Consider the following 25458-nt stretch of genomic DNA (forward strand, 5'->3'; position numbering starts at 1 on the left):
CCGCGGAATGTTTGCAGTCGAGCTCACATCGCAAGAGCCCCACTCTCTGGGAAAACACTTCAGCTATGATGATAGATTACATAGATACGGGATTCGTAAATTCGGTAAACGTGTTAATTAAAACGTCACGCCGAATAACTATCCGCCGCCGCGGCGCCTCCTACTGGTATCCGCAAAAGCGCGGCCATTTTGGCGAACCCAGTAAATCCATCCTAAAATCCCGTATAAATTCCAGGGCGCTTAAACGCTGTCTTTTAATTCCCACTTTAATTCCAATAATAATCCTTCAATTAATTAACCGATAATGGAATCTATCCAGAGGTCTTCGACATTTATGACCGAGCCACGCCGCGGCGCCTCCTACTGGTATCCGCAAAAGCGCGGCCATTTTGGCGAACCCAATAAATCCATCCCAAAATCCCGTATAAATTCCAGGGCGCTTAAACGCTGCCTTTTAATTCCCACTTTAATTCCAATAATAATCCTTCAATTAATTAACCGATAATGGAATCTATCCAGAGGTCTTCGACATTTATGACCGAGCTACGACCGAACGGAATTCCTCCTCTGGGTGCAGAAAGCACGGATCGCACCCATTAAAACACCCCACAAGGCCTGTTAACTACTTCCCGGAGTCCTTTGAGATTACTTAAATAGTTTTGCGAAACCAGGCTACTTTCCTTCCTGGCTGAAAGACGCGAGAAAGTAACCGGTCACTTGTGCCGGTAAATCGGGGAAAATTCGCGTCCGACGATCAGCTTCTCGACTGTTAAGGTGAAAATACTCCCATCCACGATCTCAGCTGATTAGGTTGCCATTTATTGAACGTGTTCGATGATAACATGATAGGTTCGGGATGCATATTTACGTGCGCTAAGCGTGCTGCGATACGGAGGAAATAAACCCGTGTACTTGTGGAAATGAAAACGATCTCTGTCGGTCATTCTGCTCTTTAATCGTGATCCTGGGTGTCGAATTTTTCTCTTTTCTTTATCCGGCGCCTTATTACGGTACAGTAGTTATAGTAATATATGGCAAGATCATTGGTCAATAAATACTTCTCTTCCGGCGGCTAGATTTACCAAATAATTACCTCGCGAGCATCGCCCGCCTACGATTAACGCCCTAATTCATTAATCTTCCTTCCCGTTCTCCTTATTATCATTAACTTAATAACACATTCTGAGATTATCACGTCTCGAGGATATTTTACCTATTTTAAAGAATTTACAGAGTGTCTCGGTTTCTCATGGCGAGGATTCCTGCAGGACGCATCGCATTAAGGCGGGTCAGTAATAACGCCTAATCGCCGTTAACCTAAGTCTCGGGTAAAAGGATATTACTTTGAGACGATTTATATCGACGCATCCTGGAGAAAAATCCTAGACGTCATCTGGCGGTGTGCTCTTAACAAAGTATACGTACATGTACATCCTAGAGAACTTTGTCATCGACAGACGCTTTAGGAATACGCTGTAAAAAATTCACTGCTATGCATTGACATACCTCGTGGACTTATATACACTTTTAGTTAAATCGGTGTTAATTAAACGCCATCAAATGGTACCTTTACATTCGCATAACACGATCTCCTGTCTACATAAGACCACGCAGTCGATTTTAACAACGTACGAGAGAGCGTTTTTTCATTACACCGAAATTTATCCGTGCCTCTTAAACTCTTCGAGCGGCCATCTTGGGTTGTGTTCCGAAATATACCATCGTTATTAACAAGCACTGGAAGTAAAGGAGTATTCAAAATACATACACATCGTCCTAGTATTTTCTAAACGCGTTTGCAGTAAAATTCATCCGTACAAAGAACTCCCTCAGGCGTCATGAAAATGATGAATAACTTGGTGAAAAATACAGACAGGCTGACTGTTTAATAATCTTTGAAAAATTTCTCTGCTCGTTTCAGATGCACGAACGCAGCTCGATGACTCTGATGCCAATCGGTTAAGGCGAGCGAACAGTAATGGGTAATTGATAATCGACTAATCGCTAATAGTAATGAAAGCTGATCTCGTAATTATTTGGAAAAAATAGACACCCTTTAAGTCTATGTCCTACTCGCTATGAACTAGAGGTTTCTTTCAGCATCGGCCAGCAGTCACTAAGGTAATAGTGCGCGCGGATTCTAACGCTAGTTTATCACTAACAGTAGACCCTTAAAAGATTTAGGTAACACTATGTACACTTCAACACTCGTCCAATGATTACTCTCATTATTATTCAACAGTATAACAAAGTTTCGTCAGGTTTCACCGGGACTCGCCCTCGGGATGCCCCACCGCGGCCACCTAGGAACCAAATTCGAAATTCGACGTTTCCGCAGCCTCCGCACTCTGCCGATTGTCCGTCGGTCCTTCGAGGACGAGCTCGAGATCCTTTTTCGAGTTTCTTCTCTTCTCCTTCCTTCATAGGACCGACTTATTGCGAGGCAATCGCGGATCCGCTAATCCGCGGAATTCGCAGGTCGCCAATCAGTTTGGCCAACGAGGTTGCGGGATCCGCTTCTAGAACCAGAACATGTCTTTGGAGTCTTGGACCTGCGATTCCAAACCTGGAACAGAAAGATTTACCGGATTAGCGATTAACCATCAGCGTTTTGCATCTTTTAAATGAGCCGCTCAGTGCACACATCGACTAACTCCACTTTTTGAAAAATCTTAAATTTAGGTGTCGAAGCACTTGGTATAGTCATAACTTTTTATATTTATAATATCTTTCCTCATTAATAGAGATTAACACCATTAAACGGCAAGATTTTTTTGGGCATTGAATAATAAGTAATTTATTTCAGAAGCCATTTTGATTAACTCCATACTCTAGTGTAAATCGTAGACGAATACCTGGCAGTATAGTATTATTGGATTATCTGTTGCGGCCGTACATCGACGCTTTTTTTTTTAAACAGCCGAAGATGCTTTCCCCCTTTCAACAATATGAGTAATAAAATCGCATCAGCTAACAGATAGAAAGAAGCGCAATGCAGACGGTAGTTGGTATAACAGGGATCTCTCACGCTGAATGTTACCGTATACTTCACCAATATTACACGGACTACATATTTTTTGGTCTTTTCAACGTTACTCCCTGATTGTTTTTAAGGAACTAAATATCATACCGTTATAATCAAGATGAGTGAAACTAATAACAATGTGGATGTGGAAAGCAGGGATGATTCTTCAATACGATTTATCAGCAGAAAGTCTGGTGCTAGAAGACGTTTATCGTGTTTCTCGGATTCATCTGATTGCAACGGTACAAATTCCCCAACAAACACATCGATTGGGAGGAAAAGAAGTCGTAATCCTGATAAATGGGCACGAAATTTACAAAAGCGTAACAGAACAAAAGGTTTGGCATACAGGAATAGGGGAGGAAATTTAATACCTGCAAAAACATTTGTCGATATAAAATGCAGACGATTATTTTTTGGCTATTCTTTCTTATTAATTTTATATATCGTTAGATGAAAACTATAACTGTATTTATGTATTCTACATTATATATTTGAAGTTATATTATAATAGGAATTTTAAAAAAGAATCTACATTACTTCATTGCATTTCTCAACTTTTTGTTTTATGGAGTTAATCAATGTGTGCACTGAGCAGCTCAAATATTTATTCACCGTTCGATATATAGTACTAGGGACGAACGATGAGGACAGACACATAGACTAAATGACGAGGGGCCATTCGCATCAGTGAAAACGATTTCCTTATTATATATTCGAAAACCGATTACCTTCGATTTTATATCACGTACAACAATGCGATTCGGTAACAAGTGACGTTCGGCCTTGAAATTCTGGCAATATTTCGGTGATATCCAACGATTTCCAATATTAAATCTGTGATTCCCTGAAGGAATAACCCCTCGCTCAGCGACCACTTTTTCCTCTATAAAGTGCAAGTAATAGCTGCACTGTATGGAAATTATGCCTTTCAGATAACTTTTAAGGGTTTTAGTAACAGAAGATAATTAATAAATAGTGTGGAGAAATTTTATTAATATAGAGTATGATAGGGTGCGAGGGGTTATCCCCTCGCACCAGGAAATCATATGGAAATCAGCTGGAAACTGCAAGCAGATATAACTGACCGAATTACATTGTTGTTTGTCATGTTAAGGCGATATGAAAGGGCCTTTCTTACAAAACATCAAAATATGTATAAAACTTTTCTCAAAACTGGGTGCGCCGAATCATTTGAAACTTTAACACGTGATTATAGAAGCTCTAAGGAAGAACTCGATGTTCGTGAAATTTCATTTTTCATAACAAAAAACGTGATTTTGGTTCTAGTCNCATTTAGCAGAGGGAAATGTCGTCACAAATAGGATAGTTTTACCGCGTGCGTGCGTGCGTGCGTGTTTGTGTGTGTGTCAGGTGGCAGCTTTCGGGACATTTTCAGATACCTATCGTATACTAGTGGGACACTTGGTGTCTTTCAGGACCGTCTTGAAAGATTTGTTTATCAATCGTTTATTATCAGGACAGTCCTGAAAATGACCATTACGAATGAAACAGTTGTTTCAATACCGTAGTATGGACTTACGTAGTAAAAAAGCATTTCTTTTTCTATAATAATTTCTAAAGAATACAAATTCTGGCACTTGAATGATTACATGTAATAATATTTCGATTTTCTTAAGCATTGTGGGCTTTCAGGACACTTTTTTTTATCATTCGTTCATTATCAGGACAGTCCTGACAATGACCAGTAAATAGGAAGGACGTATTATATTACGCGTAATGTACTTAAAAACGGTCCTTAAATTGTAACAAAACCTTGAAATCCGTAACGAAGAAATCATTCTAGTCTCGGACTGGTTATAATTTTATTCCATGAATAACTTTGGAAAATTTAAGACCATGCTCTCGTATGCTGAAATAATAAAGTTGCTTTTTTTTATAATGTTAGACCCGTTTTAATAAAGAACACTTGGTAATTACATGTCGTGCCAAATCCCAAGGAAAATGGAAGGGTAGAATATGTGTTTAAAAATAGATAAGATAAGCGTTTTGAATGGTGACGAAAGAAAAATCTGTTATTATCCTATAAGATGTCGCGACGTCTCGCTTGGTGGAGAAATCATGAGCTGAATGTTGTTTGGAATTATGTATATGGATTTTAGGTAACGATAGTTGTACTTTTGTGGTCCTCAGCGAACGCCCTACGCGGACGTTCGACACTGGTAGGTTCTAAAGGAGATGAAGGAGAAACTAGAGGAAGAACGAATGAAACGAAAGAAAGATTTTGAATTCACAATGTAAGGAAGTTCACTCAAAAAACCTGTCGAAGGTTACAAAAAGAATAGGCAAGAGTTCGAGAAAGAGAAATACTGCTCGCGAGTTGTGCGTATGTGCGGTGTGATTAGACAACTACCTTGGGCGTTGGTCAGTTGAATGTATCAGTATTGGGAACGTATTGAACTGATAGTATTAAAACTAATGTCCTTGCATTCGTATCACCGTATCGTTGAAATTTCTACGTACGATATATTTATTTACATTTCTAGAGTATATAGGTATAACACGTATAAAACTTAAGAGCATCATTTACATCCTTTTTTGCACCACCTATCAGTGTCAATTTTAAATACAAAAACCGTAATTCTAAACTCAGTAAATGTATAACGTACAGATGCAAGTATATTGGAGACTAACGCATGTACCTTTTTTTTTCATCACATACATGCAACAGATGTAGTCATTTTGTGTTGATCAATGTACATATATGGTACATATTTGTACTATATACATGTACATGTACAGTACGTACTTGTACCATATATGTAATTATATTATAAATCGTGTGTTTTCAGGACTGTCCTTTTTGCTAATAGGTAGTAATCAGGACAGTCCTGAAAATGACCGATTAATAGGAAATACTGGTTATGTCATTCCATATACCCAAATGTGACGCTCACAATCAGTGAGTATCATTGCCGAATATTACCAACAGATAATGACCACTTGAGCTTTTAAATCTGTTTTTTGAATTTCAACAATTCCTACACGTGTGTAGAGAGTCTAAACTTTATTCTTCTGGCACGAAGGCTATTGAAGCTCTGATTCATTTTATTCCATTGTCCTACACACAACCTATGGTATGCGTGTACAACAATCTCATGATCTTGACCGGTCCACTGTAACACATTGTTGACCGGCAATTTTACAACGCGTCATTCCGGCAAGAGTTAACTCGTGACCGGTTAACAACGTGTTAATCACTTACAAATAATTACTGATCAGTCTCAACAAAAAATGGCAAAGGAACTTTCAATCGCAAATTATTATCCCTGCCTGTCCTCTGATGGTTAGATGGTGGTTCTTGTATAACCATATTTCAAGGTTCATCACATTATTAAACGATTAAGATGATATGAAAGTAACATCCGAGGGGGCAATGGTTCATGAAACATTTCGGTACACTCGATGTATCGAATCATTCGAAACTTTATCCCAAAAATGTAGACACCCTAAGGAAAATCCTGGCAATCGTACAATTTAATTTATTATAAAAAGTGTTAAAAATATCTATAGACATTTTTTTAACTCCTTAAGTAGGGCAGAATCGGATGCGGAGATGTGCCACCTGTACGGAGAGCTTTTCCGCGGAGTGCCCATTTTTTATATGAAGACGATATTCATTTATCGCTTTGAATTCGTGGGAATAAAGGGAGCCGCTATAATGGCGGTTTGGCATTAAAGGGTCAAATTAAAATTCCATTGATGTCCTTCCTTAGGACCTTGATATTCTCACGAGGTAAAGTTTGAAACGATTCGGTAGATCCAGGTCGGAGAAAAGTTCCATAAACAAGCTTCTCCGATGCCACGTTCATGTGAACATTTTAATTCACATATCCATTTTTATTGTGTTTAGTCCTAGAACAAAATGTTCGGAGAAACTTATAGAGTTTATGATGATCAAAATATTTATTGAGCAACAATCATGGATAAGTGCCCCATCTCACGATAATGTTTTGAAATCTATCAATACATGTGAAGACCTGAAAAACACCTATCGCTCCAGAACGTCCTAGAAACTGCCAATACTTTAATAGTCCTGAAAGCTACCGGTAGGGCTAAATTCTTTCATATATTTCTGTTCTCAGGTAATGAAACAAAAAAAAACTTATGAAACTTATTCGAGTTTGAGTTGTTAAACTTAAATGTCGAATATTCAAAACATTTAATGAGCCAAATTGTAGATACCCGTTCTATTTCACTACATGTCCTGAAATCTACCAATACGCTTGTAGACCCGAAAGACACCTATCGCTCCAAAACGTCCTGGAAACAGCCAATACCTAAATGGTCCTGAAAGCTACCGGTAGGGCTTTATTCTGTTATATATTTTTGTTCTCAGGAAATATAACAAAAAAACCTTATGAAACTTATTTGTATTAANAAAAGCAAACGATTCTCAATGAAAGAAATAGTTTTTACTAAGTTAGCCCCTCGATGGGGTGTATGGCAAAATTCATCTAGGTTTGTAGAACCAAATCGTCTGCAATTATATATTAAAATATGCTTCATCTAAGGAAATACCCGGAATAATAAATAAATAATACTTGTTCACGGGTTTATCCATGGGTCTTTTTCTTTCGATTTTTGTTTTTCGTCTAAAGTTCTCCGAGCACCTCTCGAGAGTCTCTTGGAGGATCGAAGGCTCCTCGAATCGAGGATATCGAAGTGCTCCTTTTCCCTTCCTCCCTGGCGGGCTGACGAACCTCGTCATTTATTTAAATTATTTATCGTCTCGATGCAGTAAAAGAAGAGGCCCAGTTTGACGGATGTGAGGGTGCAGACCTGGTGATGGCACCCGCTGGGCAACACGGATGGACGGTCTTCGGATGATGTCACGAGATCGGCCAGTTAAGATCTCATGTCCCTTACCGGCGGGATTTATCTTCGATCTACGCGGCCTTCGATCCTTCCGAGAGCAGCCCCGGAGATCGTCGCGATCGATACCGCGTATTTAGGGGGATTCAAATTAGAAAGTGGAATCGCGAGGCGAGAAACACCCGAGACCCTCGACTCTCGGTTTAAGGTGAAGTGAAACCCCCTTCAAATCAATCGATTCCAATACAACACTTTTTTTTAAGGGTATTAGACCAAACTGTCCGAAACTTTGACACATCACTCCTGATCATCTACGAATTGTCCTGACACATTAAAAATTTGGATTTTTCAAAAAAATTTGTTAACTCAGTCCAGACCAGAACCAAAATGGCGTCCAGCTCTCATATTTCGATCAATATACAATTATCGAAGGCTCTGATATGAGAATCGAAAGGGTCAGGACAATTTTACGATAATTTAGAACACTCTGGTAATCGATAAACTCGCATTTGAACGGGATAAAGGCAAAAAAAAGTGTTGTATGCGCTTCTATGCTAAAACGATGGGAATACGAGGTCTCGGAGTGAAAATTTAATTGACCTGGAAATCAGAGATGGCGCATGGGGTCCCTCCGCAGTCAATTAGGGCCCCAGAAGACATAAATACAGAGGATTTCTGGAGTTTTACTTCGATTTCTTTATAATTATTGTACGAAAACGACAGGTGGAGTATGCCATTTGGTACAATACCCAATATAATTCGACCCAGCTGTCAATATAAAAACGAACGTCGGCAACGTAGGCATTTAGAAAAATCTTCTTTATCGACGTCGATCAAGTTCCTCGACGTGTTTCACTTCACCTTAATCCTCTCTGGGAGCAGGATCCTCGAGGAAATACCAAACCAGGTCCTTCGTGACTCAGGACGGATCGATGACACGACTGGAATCCCGAGGAACGTTTCCTTAGATCAGTCTCGATCAATCCTTAGAAAAACCTCCATCAAATTTCATTACACTGCCCATTGAAATGTAAAGACACTCGGAAAAGGATACCACTAAAGAGGGCTTCGGAAAATCGCTATCAATTGACTCTACAAAGTCCTGTCGTACCCGTAAATCCTAAACATCCTCATGACTTCGAAAACGATTTAAAAAGGTTTCTTCGATTAGTTTCAATCGACCCTTACAGAAATCTACATCCAATTTCATTGTACTTTCGATGCCACTAAGGATGTACTCAGGAGAGGAAACTATTAACGAGGACGAATCGAAGACACATCGAAAGATCACTATCGTTTAACTATCCAATTAGACGAATACTTTGTAAAATTCAGATAACCCCCCCCCCCCCCTGAGGTAAAGAAATTCATTAAACCATTGAAATATTTCGCAAAGGACAATTATTTAACGTAAATAAACTGAAATAAATTGACGTCAATCCGAAGAAATGCTGCATCAAATTTATTCAAGTTTATTTGAGACAAATCATTATTCTTTGAATTAAGAAACTATTTCTTCGAGACTATTCAATGAAATATCTCTCTGGTTCGATAAACTCTTTTTTTCTCAGGGCATAGACTTTAAAAATTCAATGATTTTCGTAAAGGATCGAAAATGTGGCCATTTTAAAAACACCCTTTTAATCGTTCATGTTAAAGTAACGAAGGAAACTATAAAGAGTATCTGCAAGGTTAACTCCAATTAAACAATAGATCTTGATCGAGAGCCTAGATCTCCAATCTGTTGCTATCAGACGATATTAAACTCGTATCTCCGACACACGTGTCGACGCGTGGCTTTACCTGCTGGAAAGTCACACGGGTGGGTGTGTAGTGCGTAAGGGTGGAATGGGACACAAAAGATTTGATCACGAGTGACGTCATGTGCGAGGAACAGGACGTGTGGTGCAATGGAGTTCCACCGATGCAAGAAATTTCCCAAAGTGATATCTCGAGTAACGAGAGTAATTCGATTCCGCTTTTCGAGAGCCCTCTAGACGCAATGAGATGGAAACGAATCCCTATCGTTTTCGTATCCTTTTTTTACATCCCAACAACCCCAAAGAGCACCAGAACATTTTTCCTTTGTTTATTGCAATATGTCCTAATGTTTCTGCACATCCATCGGAGGCCTTTTCGTGATCCTTTGATTTTACAGGAATTGAAAAAAAAAAGAAAATGAGCTTGCTTGGAAAGTTCAAACTCGGCGCGAAGGAAAAGAAACAAAAGGTAACAGAATATAAGATTCAAGACACCGATACACTTCGTCTCTTTTTTGCGCCAACTTCAAACTTTCCAAGCAAGAAATACTTAATGTTCCACTCTAGTTAGTAGATAAACAGTTTGTACATAATTACTTTTTACTTTGTAGTGCCTTTTTCGAGGTCGTTCCTTTTTATTAAAAAGTTTCTCCAGCTATTGAGTCGGTCTTCCCAAAATTTAGTGGAAAATTGATTGATACGTAATGTGCAAAAAGAGTCATTGAATGGCAGTAGATAGTGCACGGATAATTTGCGCGCTTTTAAAACAGGACTCAAAGAGAGTACTACGCGTACGGAATGTTTGTTAAATTGCAATTCGGAGTTCGATTGAACTCACTCTAAAACCGTGTTGATTGAACGCATTGCAAAAATCCCGTATTCGTAAAAAAACATGGGAAAGGAATTTTCTCAAGGAAGAGACTACAGAATTTCGTTTTTTAAATAATTAAGAGGTTCCACACAGAAAGCGGCTGTTTTCCTTCCAAGGGTGGTTCGGAAAGGGGAAGAAGTTTAATTTCAATTAATAATTATTCTCGCAAAGATCCGCTCGCAGTGCAATTGGAGCGATGTTAAAGAGGCGAAGACGCAACAAGACAGGTACATAAAGTACGACTAGGTACCCCGTAAAGAGTTATCTTTGAAGCGAGTCGCGAAATTACGGCTTTGTGTCCGTTTTCTCCAAGTTCCCGAATATCTTTGCCTAGGTCGGGGTAGGATCCCGAGGAAACACCCTCCGGCAACATTTAGCAGAGCTCTTTGATATCGCGATATTGAAGTCTTGATACTCATAACGGACCTCTCGATGCGTTCGCGAGCTTTGAGCCTCGCAAACGGCGCGTGGTCGTTCGCCGTTTGCGCGAAAGACCGAACCTTTGTGCGGATTTCCCTTTGATGCGGATCTCCCTTCCCATCCCGTTCAATTCCACTGTTCGGCAAAACCATTCGGTTAGCATTTCGCGTTAGCCTTAATAATTAGCCTTTTTATCCCCCTTAAATTTGTCTCCAACGAATTACTCCCGAGAGAAATCGGTGCACTTAATTCAAGGGATGAAATTACCCCAAAGCATGTAAATACCGAAAATCTAATATTCGAGATATATCTATACCATAACATCCACCAAAACATACCGATCCATCGGATCAAATATTATTTATTTATTTCAATTTTTATTATGCGTTTATATCCGACCTTATCATAACAGAAGAGGACGATTTTACCCATCTGATGATACGATTTACCAAATGAGCCGTTTAAATCATATCGTTAAAGGAATATTTTACTTCAATGTCTACCGTGTTAAATAGCATTTATGTACTTGCATGTGTCTATGTTACCGTCAATGACCGAAATTGGAGAATGTCGACTTTCACCGGTGAATGTCAACAGATACCAAATACGTCGGTGAAAGATCGAATATTTCATTACATTGTTGTACATTCGGACCCTCTCCAGTGTGTGTCGACAATCACAGATATTAGTGCAAGGTGAATGTCAACATTTACCGGTGTAAGTCAGAAATAAGGGTATTTAGCAAATATTTCGGACATACACGAAGCGACTATATGAATGTTGACATTCACCGGTGAAAGTCGACATTCTCCAGATTTCGGTGTTTCACTGTAACATCTACACTGCATGCAGAATTCCACAGGTAAATGGAATATGAATTCGCACTTAATTCAAGGGATGAAATTACCCCAAAGCATGTAAATACCGAAAATCTAATATTCGAGATATATCATATACCATAACATCCACAAAACCATTCAATTGGATCTCTAAAATTTCTGCGGTTTCGGCCATGGAACATGCACATTCTTCAATTAATAACATTTGATCCATCGGATCAAATATTAATGCAAATCAAGTCGAACATTAAAGTAATTCGATGCGTTTATATCCGACCTTATTATAACGGAAGAGGACGATTTACCTGATGAGCCGTTTAAATTCTACCGTTGTAAGGAATATTTTATTTCAATGTCTACCGCATTAAATAGCATTTATGTACTTGCATGTGTCTACATGCAGAATTTCACAGGTACCTGAAATATAAATTCGTTTACTAAAACATCCCTCCAAAAACGTTTCTATTGGTATTTTTGTAAACCCGATACAATTTACCCAACTTTACCCTAGGTCAGGTATAATTATTAAATATGGAATATCTTTCCATGTTTATACCTATATATGACCGTGCAGGGGCCCCTTGAAAACTGCTAGCCCCTTATTTCGGAATTGCCGGTTCTCACCAGCCGCAACTAATCTTCCTGGGACCGGGGCCCAAATTCTAATCCAATATATCGTCCTCTGGCGCATATTACATGCCAAAAGTGTTACCCACCGGCGAGTTATGTACGATACATACGTAGGTACGCATAATGCCTCCGCGCGGGCAAGTATGTGGGGCATTATGCTCGGACAAAATGGACGAGGGTCCCTCGGGGGTGGAGATGTCGGTGTGACCCGAACAATATTGCTACTGTTTGCCGAGTCACAGGAGTCGCTCTTGTGTTTGCGAAAGAGGGCACCCCGGGAATGGGTCGCAGCCTCCCGAAGTACCCCCTTTCGGCTCTGTTAATCGGTTCGCACTACCCCTGCTCGTCTATTTGTCACTACCCTGGCAATTTAGAATTTTCACAAAGACGTTCGCCAATCTCTCCAACCGACGTGGAAAATGATTTTAATTAAAAGTAAGGCAAAATGTACGCGTGTTCGTATTTATGACGATGATTGGGATTTATAAAACTGAGCGCTTGATTAAAGAAAAAAAGATAAAGTGCAGATATAACGTTTAAATGGTACGTAGAATGTTGGTATTAGGATGTTCATAAAGTTATTGCGATTTTTAACACTTAATTAATAATTAATGGTACATGGAAATGCCGTCCGAGGAGTCTCGTTCACTTTTCGTTTAAGGTGAAGTGAAACACGTCGAGGAACTTGATCAACGTCGATAAAGCAGATTTTTCTAAATGCCTACGTTGCCGACGTTCGTTTTTATATTGACAGCTGGGTCGAATTATATTGGGTATTGTACCAAATGGCATACTCCACCTGTCGTTTTCGTACAATAATTATAAAGAAATCGAAGTAAAACTCCAGAAATCCTCTGGATTTATGCTTTCGGGGGCCCTAATTGACTGCAGAGGAACACCCTGCGCCATCTGTGATTTCCAGGTCAATTAAATTTTCACTCCGAGACCTCGTATTCCCATCGTTTTAGCAAAGAAGTGCATACAACACATTTTTTGCCTTTATTCCGTTCAAATGCGAGTTTATCGATTACCAGAGTGTTCTAAATTGTCGTAAAATTGTCCTGACCTTTTCGATTCTCATATCGGAGCCTTCGATAATTGTATATTGATCGAAATATGAGAGCTCGACGCCATTTTGGTTCTGTTCTGGACTGAGTTAAAACATTTTGTTGAAAAATCCAAATTTTGAATGTGTCAGGACAATTCTTAGATGATCAGGAGTGATGTGTCAAAGTTTCGGACAGTTTGGTCTAATACCCTTAAAAAAAAGTGTTGTATTCGAATCGACTGATTTGAAGGATGTTTCACTTCACCTTAACTGAATGTAGCAAATCGGTTGAAATTTTTCCACGTAAATTTGGAGACCCTGAGAAACGACCCAAGAAATTTCATTCTTTTCTTTAATTTATTTAGAAATATTGTTTATTTTTGTGTAAAAGAAAATGAAGTCTCATGGGCATCGGGGCCACAGAAAATTCAGAGGTTTATAAAAGAGTGGGTCCTCAAATGTTACTTTCATATAACCTCAAAACGACGATAACGTTCTGGACAACCGAATGGGTTGAGAAAAAAAGAATCAAATGATTCGGTGACTTTGAATTTCGGGACCGTATGAGGAGCTCGCTCGATGTCGTTATCGTTCGCAATTAGAGCAGGACACGGTTAGGGGATGGAGAGAGATGGGGAGCGACCACGTGGCAGTCAGGTCCTAAAGCAAGAATCAAATATTGAAGTTAAATTAAATCGAGCGTCTGCCTGAGAAGTGGTCCCACCCCTTACTGACCACCCTTAGGCAGGGGCTGCATACGGAAAGCATTGTGATGACCCTTATCAATGGGGTCAGACCCTCCCAGGGTGGAATCCAATATACCCGCCGGTAAAGGAGAGTCCCTACCCCGGGAGATCATTCTCCCCGCGGAAAACGTTGTACATAGTGAGCCGGTCATTAATTAGAAATTAAGCCGCCAAATCTTCCGGCCACTCCGCACTCCCGTGACATGTCACTTGGACGCTCTCGCCAATAATGGTGATCGGATCATTCTTTGCGAAGGTCACGTGGCACTGCAGTTTATGAAATTTGGAATGACTTTTGGAATCCTGCAGATATATTGCAGATTAGCGACTTGGGGGTATTTGTAAATGGGAGACCAGAGACCGAAGTCGTCTCATTTGTGATGGATTTTTCTGATAGATCTGCCAAGGAAAATCGTGATGGTTCTGTCCATCGCTGAAAGAAAAATAGATCTATTTCCCCGTTAATTATCCAATTTCTCAAATTAGTGCATCTACTTAAACAGCGTCCAACATTTTACTTATTTAATAGAAAATCGATCTATTTCCCTGTTCAATAGCCCGCTCCAAAAATCAATCCATTTCCTTGTTAATTATCCAGCTTTTCAAGTCAGTGCATCTACTTAAACAGCGTTTAACATTTGACTTATTTAATAAAAAATCGATCCATTTCCCCGTTCAATATCCCGCGTAAAAAATCAATCCATTTTCCCGTTAATTATCCAGCTTTTCAAATTAGTACATTTACTTGAACAACGTCCAACATTTTACTTATTTAATAAAAAATCGATCCATTTCGCCGTTAAAAATCCAGCTTATCAAATTAGTGCATCTACTTAAATAGCGTCTAATATTTTACTTATTTAATTGAAAATCGATCCATTTCGTTGTTCAATATCCCGCGTCAAAAATCAATCCATTTCCTCGTTAATTATCCAGCTTTTCAAATTAGTGCATCTACTTAAACAGCGTTTAATATTTTTCTTATTTACTAAAAAAATCGATCCATTTCCTCGTTCAATATCCCGCTTCAAAAATCAATCCATTTCCCTGTTAATTATCCAGCTTTTCAAATTAGTGCATGTACTTAAACAGCGCCTAATATTTTTCTTATTTAATAAAAAAATCGATCCATTTTCTCCTTCAATATCCCGCTTGAAAAATCAATCCATTTCGCCGTTAATTATCCAGCTCTTCAAATTAGTGCATTTACTTAAACAGCGTCCAACATTTTACTTATTTAATAAAAAAATCGAACCATTTCGTCGTTCAATATCCCGCGTCAAAAATCAATCCATTTAGCCGTTAATTATACAGCTATTCAAATTAGTGTATGTACTTAAACAGCGTTTAACATTTCACTTATTTAATAGAAAATCGATCCATTTCGCCGTTAAAAATCCAGCTTTTCAAATTAGTGCATCTACTTAAACAGCGTCCAACATTTTACTTATATAATAAAAAATCGATCCATTTCCTCCTTCAATATCCCGCGTCAAAAATCAATCCATTTCGCCGTTAATTATACAGCTATTCAAATTAGTGTATGTACTTAAAGAGCGTTTAATATTTTTCTTATTTACTAAAAAAATCGATCCATTTCCTCGTTCAATATCCCGCTTCAAAAATCAATCCATTTCCCTGTTAATTATCCAGCTTCAAAAATCAATCCATTTCCCTGTTAATTATCCAGCTCTTCAAATTGCATTTACTTAAACAGCGTCCAACATTTTACTTATTTAATAAAAAAATCGATCCATTTCGTCGTTCAATATCCCGCGTCAAAAATCAATCCATTACGCCGTTAATTATACAGCTATTCAAATTAGTGTATGTACTTAAACAGCGTCCAACATTTTACTTATATAATAAAAAATCGATCCATTTCCTCCTTCAATATCCCGCTTGAAAAATCAATCCATTTCGCCGTTAATTATCCAGCTTTTCAAATCAGCGCATCTACGCGAAAAGCGTCTAATATCCCACAGAACACCGTATCCATCTGTCGCAATGCACGGTAGATTGGTTTTTCTGGTCGCAGCTCCCGCGTCGGCGGCCGCGACGGTTCGCCGATCCAGCGGGCTCTGGCCCTCGGGCCGTGTCGGCGGTATCTCTCCGGTTCGAGAGATCGATGTAGCTGGCCGGCGACCACTCCCTCCATCCGCGGGACTGACCAATCGAGGCGGCGTTGACCATCCCCGGTCAGCGCGCGTCTTTCCGTCCTCCTATTCGCACCGGCATTCAACCGAGCATTACGTGACGTCAGTGGGACGCCATTTTCGAGGCGCGTGCCAGGACGCCGTGTCGAGCCCGCTTTCGGTGCCGAAGAATTCCGATCTTTTCTCCCTCCCCCGAGAGCGAACACCACCGGGACTAGTCTTTTCCGTCCGTCTAGGACCGACCGCAAGAATCGAGACGCCGTCTTCCGGTCCGCCATATCGATTTAAATTAAACGGAAACCTGACGCCGCCATCTTGCCCCGCGCGACTACGTCGTATAAGACGATATCCATGGCTTCGATAAAAACACCGACGTCTCTCGAACATTCCTTGACTTTCTTTAATTACTATTCCGAATTTAGGGAAAGCCTGGTATTCCAGGAAATTGCAATTCTCCGAGGATTCGGTGAAATAACGGAATGGGTAGTTTATGGATATCGTCGATGACGCCCGTTCGTTTTCCCGATTAAACGCGCTAATTCTCTGATGGTCGAATCAGCATTCGTTCGATCGAGCACCGACGTCGACCGATATGTAATTATTTGTTTTAACCCGCTATATGGAGACTCCTGAATTTTAAGGATCATTAATCCTGATTTGGCCGAATCGATCCGTTCGATATATATGGGTGGATTTTTATCTAGGACACGTGGGGATTTCTGCTGTACGTATATTGTCAAGTAAGGGTTATTTTACTTTAATGTCAGATCGGGATAATGTTTTTATGCGCTATCATTTTTACATTTCTTCCCATGCAGATCTGAACGAATAACAGGAATAACAAATTTCGCGGCAAAAGCCCGAAGACCTCGAAGACTCGTCATCCCTCGAAACGTCTACACGGTTGCGGAATGCAGGCAGCCCCGAAAGAAAGCGTCGCTGGTTTTTTCGGGGACAGCCATGAGATCATAAAGGATCGCATCGAGTCCGAAAAGAATCGCATTAAAATCTATATAAGTGGTCCAGAACGGAACATGCGCGCTTGCGCCCGCTTTTTCGGCCGGCCCTCATATATCATTCATGGCGGCGCGCCTATCCAGGAATCTTCTCCGAATATATAAAGAATATATACAAGATATACAAAATGGACGTAATAAATATATATTATATATATTGGAATATATTTTACTCATTCATAAGTATTTCCGGAACCACTGATACCCTCTCGACAAGGTCCTCTCGTGATATACTGTTAAAAAAATGCATACACTTTTAGTACATAAGATTGCAGTGAAATTATAAATTTGACTTCTTAACAGTGAATTAGTATACATTTATTATGAAATTCTAAGTAAATTTACTATTTTATAACACCGTATTGTAACTTTGGGAAATCCCGGGGAAAAATTATAAATTTCATATTCGATAGTCATTTAGTACGCATTGTTTACACATTTTTTAGATCAGTTTAAAAATAAACAAATTTATTGAATTAGTGAACACTTAGGCATGAGTGTTTCCCAACAATTGGAATCTTTCATTTCTCTATGCGTATCTATAATATCTACATAAAACGTATATACGCAATGTATGAAACCTAGTAAACGGAGCATTTATATATATTATTNGACGTGAATTCACGTCAGTGGCAACCAGGAATAAAACTTGAAAACACGTGAATTCACGTCAGCGGCAATCGGGACTAGAATTTAAAACGACGTGAATTCACGTCAGTGGCAACCAGGAATAGAACATGAAAAGACGTGAATTCACGTGAGTGGCAACCAACAATAGATCTTAAAAAGACGTGAGTTCACGTCAGCGGCAATTAGGACTAGAATTTAAAACGACGTGAATTCACGTCAGTGGCAACCAGGAATAGAACTTGATAAGACGTGAATTCACGTCAGCGGCAATCAGGACTAGAATTTAAAACGACGTGAATTCACGTCAGTGGCAACCAGGAATAGAACTTGAAAAGACGTGAATTCACGTCAGCGGCAATCAGGACTAGTGTTTAAAACTACGTGAATTCACGTCAGCGTTCGCGAATGTGTTAATACCACTATCCATAAATATTTGTAGGCCCATTGGAACCCTCTTCTCCCTGCAATCGGTCTCTCGATATCTCGGGTGGTGTTCCTCCGCTTTGGACGCGAATCCCTTTGACCGTAAATTCGGTGCGTCGCTCGCGACTCGCAATTCGCATCCGAATAAATCACCCCGCTCGACGGAGTGTACCCCGAGTTTGGCTGGAATCAAGAAGTCGCGCCGTAATGACCCGAAACTCTGTAATTTTAGTCACCGAAAGAGGGAGGGAGCGCGTACCCACACCAACGATGGACTGTTGTCTTTGCGATGTGTTGCGTTTGCGATATATACGTGTATAAGGTATAAAACGACTCCGAGTTCAATGCACTCGTTTCTAGCTATACTGTTTATAAACAAAGAAAAACCCTAAACTCGGCTAAATTAAAAATCAAAGGAACAAACGTCTCTTCGAATTGTTCAAACATGGCGCCCATTGCGTCGACCGCGAAGGAATACCGTAAATATAAATCACCCCCCTACAAGATATCATTCCTATTATCTTCATGAAATACCTTCGTACCTTCAACAATGTCCTACTATTTTATAATTAAACCCGGGAAAATCTAAATATAAATTGTTAAACATTAGACATAAAACTCTTTCCTCGGGGATACCAACGAATGAAATGAAAAACCGCTTATAAATGTCAGGAATCATTATCGTCATGAAATACCTCCATACGATGTGAAATGAACTCTAGAGAATTGAAATGAAATTGTCAAACATACGTTATAAAATGCATTCTTTGCTGGTACCATTGAATGAATTAAATAAGCAATTGTAAATATCAGGAATGATTGTCTTCGCGTGGACTTTGTACCTATCGATTAAATCCGGGAAAATTGAAATTGAATTGTTAAAGATTAGTTATTAAATTCTTTCCTTACGGATAGAAATGTGCTCACGAAGGCCGGTTAACACATTCGCGAGCGGCAAATTTTTTCCGTTTCAAATACTGAGTACCGGGGAAAATAATGAAATTCTGCAACTGGTTGCCGCAAACTTGTATCGTGTATCGTCATGGACGTGATTCACGTCAGCGGCAATCAAGACTAGAATTTAAAATGACGTGAATTTACGTCAGCGGCAACCAGAAATAGAACTTGAAAAGACGTGAATTCACGTCAGCGGCAATTAGGACTAGAATTTAAAATGACGTGAATTCACGTCAGCGGCAACCAAGAATAGAACTTGAAAAGACGTGAATTTACGTCAGCGGTCGCGAATGTGTTAAGAGTCACGATCGATCGCGGAGACAGTAATCGATCCGCTATCGGTGAGAAGGGGAATCTAGCTGGAATTCGTCAATCTTGGGGTCGGCTAAGCTGTAAATTAATGTTTTTCGCGGATTGCAAAAGAATCACGAGGAGCCGAGGCCCAAGTGGCCGACGGTGACCATCTAGAGCGGCGACTCCACCGGTCGGCCGTCGGTAAACGCGATTTATTTCTCTTAATCGCGCTTAAACGCCGGCCGATTTATGCCTCGGAGTTAATTTACGCAATTAAATAATTACCCCGAGCCCGCGAACGCGGTCTGCCTAAACGGGCTCGAGCGTAATGACGGCGCGTTCTCCTTCTGGAAAGAAACCAGCGATTTCGCTCGTCCAGATAGTAGTTACGCGTGTCGTTAACTCTTGTTCTTACTCGGGCTCCCATTCCCAAAGAAAAGATCCTTATTATCGTACTGAAACTATTTTCAAGACTCGCCAGATTCTCCGAGAGAATAAAAAAAAGAAAAAACCCGCACCCGGTAATCGAGGATTTACCCCGCGGCGATAAGTACTAACGAGGCAGACAGATATTAAACATTTCGCTCCTTGCAAAAAAATCTGATAGCCGTATAATAACGGCTAAAAATCCAGCCATGCTCGAATGAATTACGGTAGAAAGTAATGAGCCGTGGCAGCGATCGAAAATTTTATTTATCTCGTGATAGCGACTTTTGCGGGAATTTAATTTCTCTCGCGCGCTCGCAATTAATTCGATTAAAATCCCTGGAGTTAAAAATGCCGGACTGATTTAAATTGTTATTAGCGGGAATACTGGTTAAGTTTGTAGATTTATGTCTAACATGTATTAATGAAGGATATACCTACTAGACTTGACATCGGGTCTTTATTGCTCGAACACCGTGCATTGCATTTTCCTCGATGATTTTATACCGTGTTGGAATGTTATCGCCTTAGAATCGCGCATCTAATAATTGCTATCGTAAAGATAGATGCGATAGGAGATTATTGTGATAACGTATGGCTGATTCCGGGGAAACTCGAGTCTTTAATGAATCTTGCGAGAAATTGAGGGAACGCGAAAAAACGAGTGGTAATTATTACGACAGTACATGCCGACTGGAAAAGTGAACCCGTCGGCATTTCTTCTGAGGAAATCCTTAGGAACCCGTTTTATCGTTTCTATCCAATCTTCGAAACCGATAAAACAAAAAAAATTGAATTCTAATTGAAAATTTAAATTCATTCCCATTATCCGGATTTTGCACTAATCAACAAAGCCGCCCTTAACGAAGATGCTAAGACTATCCCAGCAAACCTTTCACTGTATGTAAAACTTTGATTAATAGAAACCATACAAGACAAATGTCTCATTTGCACGATAACTGTTTAAAACAATGTAGGTACAGATATAAAGCAAATACTGTATATAGAATTCTTAATTAAATACTGTTAAATTAAATGAATAAGGGCGGCGATATTATTCTTGCACCTGTGTGGCCAACGATCCTGATAAGGGTAACGATCCTGGAAGGGGGAAGATTTCATCGAGCGACGAGGATTTTTTTTAATTACTTCGGCGCGTCGCATCACGTCGAAAAGTTAAGGGAAAGCGACCGGGAATTTCAGGGAAACTCGAAAATGACAGTGGCATCGACGAGGGAGCTCGATAAAGATGATTAGAGGGTTAGGTTGGGTTCAGCCGCGGCGTTAGATTCGCTGGGTTCTGGAGAGAGGGTTGAAGGAATGGCTGCCAACCGAGGGTTGGATCAGTGACATCCGGAGGCACGGGAGAGAGAGGGAGAGGAACTCTGGTATCGATTTCCGACCCTCGGCTCTGCCCGAGGGTTGCGCCATGCTTGCGAAAGGGACCTCTACGAGTGACGTCCTCGGCCACAGGTGGAAATCATTCGGTTCATCTTTCCCTACAAAACTAGAACTAAAACATAAAAAATTCCCATTTAGAAATTTTTCCTTCTGTCGAACAGGAAAAAAAAATCCACTCGCCGCGGACCATTCCTGCGAAAGAAATCTCTATGAGTGACGTCTTCGGCGATAGGTGGAAATTATTCGGTTTATCTTTCCCTACAAAACTAGAACCAAAACTCAAAAAATTCCTATTTACTAATTTTCATTCTGTCGAACACGAAAAAAAAGATCCACTCGCCGCGAACCATTCTTGCGAAAGAAATCTCTACGAGTGACGTCTTCGGCGATAGGTGGAAATCATTCGGTTCTTCTTTCCCTACAAAACTAGAACTAAAACTTAAAAAATTCCCATTTAGTAATTTTTCCTTCTGTCGAACAGGAAAAAAGAGGATCCACTCGCCGCGAACCATTCTTGCGAAAGAAATCTCTACGAGTGACGTCCTCGGCCACAGGTGGAAATCATTCGGTTCATCTTTCCCTACAAAACTAGAACTAAAACTTAAAAAATTCCCATTTAGTAATTTTTCCTTCTGTTGAACAGGAAAAAAAAGATCCACTCGCAGCGAACCATTCCTGCGAAATAAATCTCTACGAGTGACGTCTTCGGCGATAGGTGGAAATTATTCGGTTCATCTTTCCATACAAAATACTAGAACCAAAACTCAAAAAATGCTCGTTTACTAATTTTTCCTTCTGTCGAACAGAAAAAAAAAGATCCACTCGCCGCGAACCATTCCTGCGAAAGAAATCTCTATGAGTGACGTCTTCGGCGATAGGTGGAAATTATTCGGTTCATCTTTCCCTACAAAACTAGAACTAAAACATAAAAAATTCCCATTTACTAATTTTTCCTTCTGTTGAACAGGAAAAAAAAGATCTACTCGCGGTGAACCATTCCTGCAAAAGAAATCTCTACGAGTGACGTCCTCGGCGACAGGTGGAAATTATTCGATTCATCTTTCCCTACAAAATACTAGAACCAAAACTCAAAAAATGCTCGTTTACTAATTTTTCCTTCTGTCGAACAGAAAAAAAAAGATCCACTCGCCGCGAACCATTCCTGCAAAAGAAATCTCTACGAGTGACGTCCTCGGCCACAGGTGGAAATTATTCGGTTCATGTTTCCCTACAAAACTAGAACCAAAATTCAGAAAATTGCTATTTACTAATTTTCATTCTGTCAAACAGGAAAAAAAAGATACACTCGCCGCGAACCATTCCTGCGAAAGAAATCTCTATGAGTGACGTCTTCGGCGACAGGTGGAAATCATTCGGTTCATCTTTCCCTACAAAACTAGAACCAAAACTCGAAAAATTCCTATTTACTAATTTTCATTCTGTCGAACAGGAAAAAAAAGATCCACTGGCCGCGAACCATTCCTGCGAAAGAAATCTCTACGAGTGACGTCCTCGGCGATAGGTGAAAATTATTCAGTTCACCTTTCCCCACAAGACGATAGAACCAAAACTGAAAAAATGCCCTTTTACTAATTTTTTCTTGTGTTGAACAGGAAAAAAAAGATCCACTCGCCGCGAACCATTCCTGCGAAAGAAATTTCTACGAGTGACATTTTCGGCCACAGGTGGAAATCATTCGGTTCATCTTTCCCTACAAAACTAGAACAAAAATTCAAAAAATTCCTATTTACTAATTTTCATTCTGTCGAACAGGAAAAAAAAAAGATCCACTCGTCACGAACCATTCTTGCGAAAAAAATCTCTACGTGTGACGTCCTCAGCGACAGGTGGAAATTATTCGATTCATCTTTCCCTACAAAATACTAGAACCAAAACTCAAAAAATGCTCGTTTACTAACTTTTCCTTCTGTCTAACAGGAAAAAAGAAGATCCACTCGCCGTGAACCATTCCTGCGAAAGAAATCTCTACGAGTAAACGTCCTCGGCCACAGGTGGAAATTATTCGGTTCATGTTTCCCTACAAAACTAGAACCAAAATTCAGAAAATTGCTATTTACTAATTTTCATTCTGTCAAACAGGAAAAAAAAGATACACTCGCCGCGAACCATTCCTGCGAAAGAAATTTCTACGTGTGACATCTTCGGCCACAGGTTAAAATTATTCGGTTCATCTTCCCCAGAAGACGGTAGAACCAAAATTGAAAAAATGCCCTTTTACTAATTTTCCCTTCTGCCAAACAGGAAAAAAGGTCCACTCGCCGCGAACCCGTGAAGAGCCCCTACGTGAATCCATCAATTAACTACAAAAATTCGTATCGTTTGAATCAAGGTGCCGAAAAATCCACCAAAATGACAGGCACTAGAAAACGTCAAACATAGGTTCACGATGAATTCCCATAAGTAACAAATAACATTCATCAAATTAAGTTGCCGAAGTTCGGCGAAAAGTACTCGGTGCCGTTCGCGCATGCTTTGTAGAATGTATTTGGCGCGAAATTCTGCCAAGGTCCCGGGTAGAGAAGAATCTCGAAACTGCCGGAATTTTCATGGATCCCCGATAATACTCATTTCCTCGTCCTTAATTGGCGTCATCATCCACGGGCGAATGATTATTAGAAATTTAACGACGTCATCAACGGGCGGAAATCCAGGCTCGACAACGGAGGACTGACATGTCACTCCGCCAGTCACGCGGTAAGACAATGTCCTCCTCCAAGAGTATCCCCTGTTTTGCTGTCAGCTATCGTCTGCCGATCGTATCTCCGACGTCGACAAGCTATCCAGGGGAATAAAAGAAAAGAGACGCGAGAGGAAACTCGCGAATCAATTCTAAGAACGACGCGACCCTCGCCGAGGAATCGGCGATTAAGGTGATATGAAAGAGTCAGCATATCTGAGAAGTCAAATCCTTGGGGTAAGTATTCTCCGAATTGGGTGTACCGATTCGTTTGAAATTATACCACGGGAATATGGAGGCCCTAAAGTAGGTCCTGAAACTCATGAAATTTAATTTTTTAATTAAAAATATATTTATTTATCATGGATTGGAACCAACATTGCGTGGTCCGTGGACGTTTTCGATGTTTTACGCTTCCCTGCGAAGTCAAATTATTCCCCGAATTGGGTATACCGATTCGTTTCAAATTTTTGGCACGTGAATATGGAGGCCCTAAAGTAGGTCCTGAAACTCATGAAATTTGATTTTTCATCAAAAATTTATTTACTTATGCACTAGAACCAACATGGCGTAGTCCTTGGACGTTTTGGATGTTTTACGCTTCCCTGCGAAATCAAATCGTTGGGGAAAGTATTCCCCGAATTGGGTGTACCGATTCGTTTCAAATTTTACCACGTGAATATGGAGGCCCTAAAGTAGGTCCTGAAACTCATGAAATTTGATTTTTCATCCAAAATTTATTTAATTATGCACTAGAACCAACATGGCGTGGTCCGTACACGTTTTCGATGTTTTACGCTTCTTGGAGGGTTAGAATCGAAAATGAAGAATTTCAGGACCTAGCTCGAACAATTAAGAATACCGTAGAAATGGAATATTATAGACTCAGGTAGGAAAATGTGGGAAATACTTTCCCGAACGATACGTGTTTTTAGAGTAAAAATTTAGTTGCAACTAAACGTCACAGGTGGCGACGTTGGTTCATCAAAATATAAAAGAGTCATGAATTCATGGGATGTCGGTAGCTTTACATCGATCTTTTTATCATTACTTTACCGAGATGACATATGGAACCCTCCAGTTTGTATAATTCTCAACGTCGACTGTAAAAGACTTCGGTTTGGCTCGGGGCTAACACGTATTTTGAGAGCAAAAATTTAGTTCCAGCTAAACGTCACAGATGGCGACGTTGATCCGTTAAAATACTAACAGTCATGAATTCACGGGATTTCAGTAGTTTTACGTCGATGTCTTCACCATTACTTTACCGAAATAACATATG

The 25458-nt window shown here is 40.0% G+C and overlaps 1 protein-coding gene across 1 annotated transcript in view; it reads right to left on the minus strand.

Moving 5' to 3' along the window:
* Positions 1-1867: 1867 nt before the first annotated feature.
* Positions 1868-25458, minus strand: part of LOC105704517 (protein vestigial) — a gene marked incomplete at its 5' end in the record, with an annotated part of 37868 nt that continues 14277 nt past the window's right edge. Inside the window, one exon of the mRNA XM_023433605.1 lies at positions 1868-2566. Within this exon, the coding sequence (XP_023289373.1) occupies positions 2520-2566 (47 nt within the window). The remainder of the gene's footprint in view (positions 2567-25458) is intronic.

Source organism: Orussus abietinus, unplaced genomic scaffold (assembly GCF_000612105.2).
Source record: "Orussus abietinus isolate OABI.00-Male unplaced genomic scaffold, Oabi_2.0 scaffold109, whole genome shotgun sequence".
Classification (NCBI taxonomy): Eukaryota; Metazoa; Arthropoda; class Insecta; order Hymenoptera; family Orussidae; genus Orussus; species Orussus abietinus.